The 8,853-nt window shown below is 36.6% G+C and overlaps 1 protein-coding gene across 1 annotated transcript; it reads right to left on the bottom strand.

Moving 5' to 3' along the window:
• Positions 1-8,118: 8,118 nt before the first annotated feature.
• On the bottom strand, positions 8,119-8,643 carry LOC148947805 (uncharacterized). The gene has a single exon (XM_089096016.1). It carries the CDS (start codon positions 8,641-8,643, stop codon positions 8,119-8,121), a length of 525 nt encoding a protein of 174 aa, XP_088952142.1.
• Positions 8,644-8,853: the final 210 nt, after the last annotated feature.

Consider the following 8,853-nt stretch of genomic DNA (forward strand, 5'->3'; position numbering starts at 1 on the left):
CTTCAGAATCTAAAAGATTTTTGTTCCATTCGTTACTGAAAGAATTAACAAACCACCCCAATTGCCCAGTAAATCTACGGAAAAAATCGACGATCCGGGATAAAATTGCAATATAAATAATTTTTACACCATTTTGTAGAGAAAAAAATTATGTACAACATATCAAAAGTCCCTAAAAATCCCCTCGGGGGAACAGGGTGAAAAATGGGAGGAAAGTGGAAAACTCGAAAATCCACAACCGGTAGTTTTTGATGCTGAGAATGGCATTTCTGATGCTCTTGGGTCCAAGAAGATCGAATATGCGTTTTTTTTATTGTTGTATAATAAGTGGTTTCCCCGCTGGGAAGGGGTGAAGAGTTGAAGCTTAGAATAGGTTGGGTGGTGGACCCCTTCCCATAATTAACGGACAAATGTCCCGCTTCTTCCTTAGATTTGGCGATAGAAGTGAGTTGACCTCTTGTGTATATATGTTTTTAGTTAATCCATCTCAGGGAACTCATGTCAGTAGTTCATTCCAATAGTTCGTGAGTTCCTCTATGACTTCGGTAAGGTTCATACAAGCTTATGTTGGATTATACAGGTTGGTCAGTAAAAGTGAGTTATATTTTCTAGGCTCGCTTTTGCATATTCCTTGGACCCAGTTAGGTTTGGAAAGAGAGTTTTAGGTTAATGTCATTATAATTTATACTGGAGGGTCCGTCCCCCTCCAAAGGTATATATATAAAACACTGGTGTGGCGGGCCTATGATACCGTGGGACAAATACTGTGCCATTTACTCCCCACAGGTAGTACGCTTGTTGCAACCGTACTGGTAGGAGCAGTACTCGTAGAATATGTGGCCCACCAACTATAAACCACAGGTGGCTATAGCCGTGTTCCAAAAATATGGGGGTATTGGAGGAGCATAAAATCCGCCCAGTAAATCTACAGAAAAAATCGAAGATCCGGGATAAAATTGCAATATAAATAATTTTTACACCATTTTGTAGAGAAAAAAAATTCTTTACAACATACCAAAAGTCCCTAAGAATCCCATTGGCGGAACATGGTGAAAAACGGGGGGAAAGGGGAAAACTCGAAAATCTACAACCGGTAGTTTTTTATGCTGATAATGGCATTTCTGATGCTCTTGGGTCCAAGAAGATCGAATATGCGTTTTTTTTTATTGTTGTATAATAAGTTGTTCCCCCGTTTCCCCCCTTAAGGGGACAAGAGGGGGAAAATATAGATCATGTACAACAGTCTGCAAGACCTGTTTTCTGGGGTTTCCCAGTGCGAAAAGAATGAATATGTTACTTTGATTGTTCTGTGGCTTGCCTTTCCTCCCGTTTTCCAGTTACAAGGAAAAAAGAGGGGGAGATCAAGATATCATCTTAAGGAAAAAGATAATCAAACGGCTCTACAAAATTTGGAGAGGAGACAAAAGTTTGCTGGAGATTCGCTAATAGAGCATTTACACATAGTGGAAATCCGAGCAGATTGCGAAAATCGGTCAGAAAATCGGCTCGGTTTTCACAATCCGCTCGGATTTCCGCTATGTGTGAATGCGCCATAGGTCTAAGTGCATACACATGCTGTCTCTAACACCGTTTTGACGAGAGTTCAATATCATATTCCCTGGTGCGTCTCTTTTCGTGTTTGCTGGAGATTTGCTAATAGAGCATTTACACATAGTGGAAATCCAAGCAGTTATGAAAATCGGCTCGGTTTTCACAATCCGCTATGTGTGAATGCGTCATAAGTCTAAGTGCATACACATGTTGCTACCTAGTTATAGCGAACTTCTAGTGAATAAGAACTTCCAAAAGAAAGTGAAGGTTCAAAGCAAGAAAAGGGAAGGCTGGGAAGAGAGTTCCAAAAACGCAGACAAAGCCAGTAAGGGGTTTTTCCTTTACCTAATTTTGCAGGGGCATGAGGTGAAAAAAAGACAATGCTTTTAATAGATGGTACTAAGTTTCTCCGTCATTAAGACGATGATTTGCATTTTACCATGAGAGGGCTAGTGTTCTAACGCCCGAGCCACATTATAGTCACACTTGTGGCTGCTAAAATCAATGTCTTGGATACAAATACAACGTCTGACTAGTGACCTAGTTTTTGAAATTCGCGCTAGCCCATCCCTTCAAGGCTTTCTCTAAAGCGGTCCTCACACACAGGTCGCAAAGTAATTTAACTCCACTTTACGACCGGTCATAAGGTTTAAAGTACATTCCCGCACTGATCTTAAGCGGTCGTAAAGTGAATTCAAACTTTAGTGAAAATTTTGAGCTTTCCTTATAGCTCAAGCTGTTTTCAAATGTTTTATGTTATGAGGCAGAGCAGAAATAGAAGGAAATAATTTGTGCAGCTTGGAAAGTGCGACGCGTCATATTTAAGACACTGGCTTTATAGTTCCTAAATTCTATTTTTACGTGTGAACGAGCGGTAAACCTTAAGTACAACTTAAGGTACTTTGGTTCCTCACTTTACGCCCTATGTCTGAGCACCGCTTAATTGGTCAAAATTCTTAACTGCGCCTCCTTGCTTGAGGCTGATTAGAGGTGTCGAACTGACAAATCTAATGGATAGATTCGCTTTGTGGGTTGTTTTCGTGTCAGAAGCAGGGCTCAGGTTTGGGTTTAGTCGCAAGTGTGACTACAATGTGGCTCGTACAAAAACCTCCTCTTTCTCGCCTAATAAATTTTTGTTTGCAGTTTTCATATTACACCCTATTCATGGAGGAAGAAGATGAACGTTGCAAGCTCTGCAGCCGCAGCATCCGTACTGGTGGTGTAAGTGTCAGAATCATGAACAAAGGAGCTCTTCAAATCAATGAGGCCAGTGTGCAACGAGGTGAACAGATAACAGTTGAAGACGGTGAAATAGTACACAGCCAGTGTAGAAAAGACTACTGCCGTCAGACGTCCATAGCTTATCTCGGAAAAAGAAAGAATGACGATTCCGGTGATACTGAAGTTTCTCTAAACAGATACACTAGATCTAGGCAAGACGCATATGATGTGAAGTCAAACTATATGTTCTGCAATACGAAGCTAGTCCTTCCGTCTGAGACGAAAAAAAGCCTAAAATGACGAGTGCCAAAAAGTGACCCCAATTGAAGTGAAAAAATCGATTCTTCAGGGCTGTGATTCTAGGAAAAATGACGATTGGGCTAATCCTGTCCGCAGCAGTCTGAATTCTATAAGCTCGGATTTGCGTGCAGCTGATGCAGTGTATCATAAGATATGCTACTCTAACTTCAAAACTCTCAGAGAAATTCCAAAGTGGTACTCTAGTGCCACTGATCTGGTGAACGCTGCTGGAAGACCACAGTAGCGTACAAATCGAGATGCATTCATTAAAGCTGTTAATTATTTCGAAGTACTCGAAGATGAACAGTTTACAGTAAAAGAAATAGTGGAAAAGATGAGGCTTTTTCTTGGGCCAGACCTGTCGCCGTACACCACAAAGCATATAAAATTACTCCTTAATGAAACCTACGGCGATTGGTGTTGTGACTTTCCGACAAACAGCACAGGAGATCTTTCGTGATTTTTACAGAACTCCGCAGCCGAGTGAAGAAGACCAGCTGAAGTTCATGATAGAGACAGTGGCCAAAGTAAGTAGGAATGACATTAGGTTAGCGCAGTGTACAGACTCTGACTGCCTGAGCCTGAGCAGTATAGAAAAAAAGGAAAAAGTTGTAAATTTCTTACCACAATATCTGAGGCTCTTTCTTTCTCAGCTAATCACGGGATCAGACAAGGACCTACAGGTAGGTTCAATCGGTCAAGCAATAACGCAGGCTTGCCGTTCCCGATCTTTGCTCGCTCCTTTACAAGTATACCTTGGAGTCCAGCTACACCACCAATCTGGTTCACGTTTTCTCATCGACCAGCTGAATAGAGTAGGTTTTTCTACTTCTTACTCTGAAGTGCTTCGATTCAAGCGTTCTACCGCAGTAACTCATGGTACAGAATTTCCAGGGATGACTCCTGGAATTTTCATCCAGTTCATTGGCGACAATATCGACCACGACCACTTAAACCCAAAAATACGTCCAAATAGAAATTCCGATTTCCCCCCTCATTTTACCCCTTTAAGGGAGATTTCGGGTAGTTGTGCAAGGGGGATTCAGAGGAATTTTTTTTTGTGATTAAGCTAATTTTTTTTAACATTTTGGTGTAAAAAAAAAAATCTGTTGCAATTTCCCCAAGGTCAAACTGTATTTTTCCTCCACTAATATTATTATTACCATTATTATTCAATATAAAATCAGAAATCAAATAAAACCAAAACGACAAACAAAACAATGTCCAAAACATCTCCAGAAGCCAAGCAAAAAGTCCGCGAGTAATAAGGTTATTCTAACTAATTAAAAAAAAACAAATGGAGCCATAATTTCAAAAAACATTACCCTAAATAGAGCCTTTGCTTCAAACATTAATACTACCATCTTAAAAAATAATAAATTGACCAAATAATCATCAATAACAGGTAAAAACACTGGACCAGGATTAAGGTCCGTCGGGGAAGAATTTTTGATGATTCCTCCACCAGCACTAGATCCAACTTGGATTCATATAATGTTTTAAAGGTAATTACTTGGCTAAAAGAAAAAAAAAGAAAAAAAAAAGAGAGAGCGAGATGAAGAAAAGAACTGTCATCCTAATCCAGCAATTGAGATAAATGTGCACTTGAACGAGGTTTTAACCTTACTCATCTATCCAATTACCTAGCACAAAACAGTATAACCGAACCGTCAACCAAATCGAAATGTCCAAATCCATGCAAAGTCGTCATCAATAAATGTAAGCCGTTTTAAATTTACAAGAAAAATAACCTTAAATCTAACGAAATATTTCCAAGTAATAACCTTTCATTAGGGCTCATCAGAACAATACCACCTGCCTTAACGGGTTTCGACGCTTTACTTTCTTTACCCGGCACAGTGGAGCTCTACCATAAGATCTTTTATGGTATCCCTATGTTAGCTAAAACTTGTGAGATACAAGCATACTAGTAAAATCATTCAAAATTTACATACAAAATAAGATTGGTTCTATCCTTAACGAAATCCCTTGGGTCAATGAAACGCAAAAACAATTCTGGAACAATTAAAGACTATGGTCGGGACGTGAGTTATAAAACAAAGTGTTTTATTGGTATCTGGAACCAATTATAGATTTAAAGTCCTTCAAGCTGGTTTGGAAACAATGTACAAACACAAAATTACAAAAAAGAAAAGTGAAAGAGAAATTATATAAAAATATCTTTCAGTATTTCTTTATAATTTTTTCTATATTTACCTAAACGTTCATGATACAGAAAACTAATTTTTTTAAATTGCCTACTGGTTTTATTGGCAGTTTGTATTTGTAATTCTGGAACCACTAAAGACTATGGTCCTGGACGTGAGTTATAAAACAAAGTGTTTTATTGGTATCTGGAACCAATTATACATTTAAAGTCCTTCAAGCTGGTTTGGAAACAATGTACAAATAAAAAATTCCAAAAAAGAAAAGTGAAAGAGAAATTATATTAAAATATCTTTCAGTATTTCTTTATAATTTCTTGTATATTTACCTGAAAGTTCATGATACAGAAAACTAAATTTTTTAAATTGCCAACTAATTTTATTGGCAGAAAAAACTCTCAAGACAAGTTTTTGGCTAAGCGTTTTACATCTATTTTTAAAATCTGTGTAATTAATTCAAATTCTTGCATACCTAGCTAATTGGGAATAATAAGCTGAATAAGTAATATTTGCATGTATATTACTTTCAAGGAATGGAAAATTAATTACTTCAAAATTAAAATCATTAGTTTTATTATATATTTTAAAAACTAATTTATTATTATCTGAAATAATAATATTTAAATCTAAGAAATGGTCAGAGTGTCCTGTCCCATAGCTAGGCTCCAGAATTAACTCTTGTGGATAAATATTTTATGAAATCTCCATAAACTCTGCGCAATTTATTACTAAGAGATTATCCAGATACCTTTTATTATTTGAATGGTAATATTTCAGATTAATTGGGCTATTTTTATTTATCATATATTCATATTCTAATTGACTAAACAACCAGTCCTCTATATATATATATATATATATATATATATATATATATATATATATATATATATATATATATATATTAAGATGGCTTCCAAACATCAGGAAAACGGAGGGTTAAACTGTGCTTCGGGGGGGGGGGAGACTGAACCCTTTCCAATGCGACTGTGGGCTCTGCTTAAACACTAATGACTTTGAGCTGACTGCATAAATTAATAACGAAAATTATTTTATTATCGGAATGTCGCAAATAACTAGTATGTATTTCCAAAAGTTCAAGGAGATGCTATATAAACATAATAACACATTTTTGAACAAAAGAGAAGAAAACATGGAAGAAAATAATCATAAAAAAAGAAGGATTGTAATGTTTGTGGAAATATACAGATTCCGAAAGTCTGAAAACGGAATTTTAATACTAATAGATACATCGAAGAAATCAGCTTATTTTGTTGATTCCAAAAATATAAGATTCATCAAGTTTGGTGTTACCCATCAAAATTTGTGAGCCTGAGAAAATTTGCCTGATTTTTGAAACAGGGGGGAAACACGTCCTAAAATTGAAGGAATCTGAAAGAAAATCACACCATCAGATTTAACGTACCAGATAACTCTACTGTAGAAGTTTCAAGCTCCTATCTTCAAAAATGTGAAATTTTACTATTTTTGCCAGAAGACTACAAGCGGCCGAGTCTATTAGGCTTATGTTCACTTGTTCGCCAGTGAGGCCAAGCAAATTCAGTCCTGGATTTTGCATACAAGTCCAGTGGACATTGTCCGTCACGCGTCCACCCAAAATCAATCCAATCTTTCCTCCCCTTAGTTCTATGACTATCTACCTTAGTTCTGCCCTAGGAATGAACGGAGGGATGATAGACTTATCTATCAACAAGTGATATGACATCCTTTTTATACAATCGTAAAAAGGACTTATTCCAGATTTGCCTCTCACTCACTTGGACTATCTTTCTTGGCTTTTCTTGGCTTGGACTATCATTCTGATTTTAATTAATTTTCTTAGGGAGCTTATGGTCATCAATGACCCACCTCCAGGGCCCCCACGCCCCTCTCCCAATTTCTGCCTCGATCGTACAACTTTTTGCCACCTCCCCATTTTTCTTTTTTAATTTTTAATTATTATTTTTTTTCGAACTTCGAATTTTTTATTTTTTTAACTTGGAAATCTTATAAAAATTTTTTGCAGAATTAGAAATTTTTCAACTTTTTTTTCATATCTTAAAATGACATTAAATATACTTATGACAAAAAAATCACTTGTGATATTTTCGAAACATAAAATGAAGATGGTATACATATGTCAGCCGGGTTTTTTCCTATTAGAAAAAGAATGTTTATAGTGACATTTTTCTTTTTTTTTACTTAGTTTTTTTTTAACTTAGAAATATTTCAACTTTTTTTTATGTCTTAAAATGACTAAATATCTATAACAAAAGAAATTCGTGATTTTTCATATTAGAAAAATATAATAATGTTTCTATCAGTGAAAAATAATGTTTGTAGGAACATTTTTTTTACATAGTTTTTTTTTAACTTAGAATTATTTTTCAACTTTTCTTCTCAGCTCTTAGAAATGACTACATATTTATAACAAAAGAAATTCACTTGTGACATACGTATGTTAGCCATGATTTTTCTTTAAGACAAATAATGTTTTTAGTGATTTTTTTTTAACTTAGAAATTTTCATAAAAATCTGGATATTTCGACCACATACGTCAGTGATTAATGAAGGTCTATGCAACCTGGTTATTGTTTGTCTATATATCATAGGTGTTTCCTGTTGTTGTTTTTTTCAATTTTCAGCAGTGGTTAATGCTGGTCTATGCAAACTAGGTTTTTTTCTTTTCTTTTTTTTATTATAGGCTTCACAGTTTCATCATAGATGATGATTTGCCGTTAGTCCTGGTAGTTACCTCATCTTCTAATACTTAGGTACTTGTTATACCTTCTCTAGAACACGTCAGGGGAATGATTCTCCAGGATTACCTCTTGCGGTAATCTATTCTATGCAACAACTGACCACTAAGTAAAACTTGTTTCTACATATTCTTGATGGGGAGTACCCTGCTAGAACTGCTGGTCGCAAGCTGTATTTCGCGAGTTGATAGAAAGAGCTTTGCTATATCAGGAATGAGCTTTGACGGCTCCTCTGATTGAGGGTTATACAAATACTTATAGAAAACCGAAATTGACGCCACATCGAGACGTCCCTGGATCAGCGGTGGGGTATTAGCTTTCGTTTTGCCAGATGCTGCAGCACGCATTGCTATATTTTGAATATGTTGGAGTGGAGTGATGTGTTTTTTTGTTGCACCAGCGAAGAGACGACATGCATATTCCATAACAGGTCTGCTGCACGAATAGAAAAGTGGCAGAATAGCATCATCAGGGAGAAGACTTTTGTATCTTAGGATAACTCCTAACTTCTTGTTGCAAGAGGATCTAATTTTACTGGAATGCTCAGTCCATGAGAGATCTGAAGAGAAATTGACTCCAAGTATGTGCAGTGTATCAAATCGCGTTATTACCTCTCCTTTGAAGACGAAATCAGGATGAGCCCTCATATTACGTGCCTTAGAAATTAGGAGCTCTTTCTTTTTCGATTTGTGAAAACTTACAAGCCTTGCATCTGCCCACGCCTCAATTTTCTCCAAGTCAGCCTGAAGCTCCTTGTGGGGTTCACTAGGATCTTCGTCTTTCGCGATTGATGTTTTGTTGCTGTGTCATCCGCAAAGCGGTGAGGTTTTTTCACAAGGTTGTCCCCTAGGTCGTTT

The sequence above is a fragment of the Artemia sp. Qi Xiang Cuo genome, chromosome 10 (assembly GCF_049724085.1).
Source record: "Artemia sp. Qi Xiang Cuo chromosome 10, ASM4972408v1, whole genome shotgun sequence".
In the NCBI taxonomy this organism is placed as follows: domain Eukaryota; kingdom Metazoa; phylum Arthropoda; class Branchiopoda; order Anostraca; family Artemiidae; genus Artemia; species Artemia sp. Qi Xiang Cuo.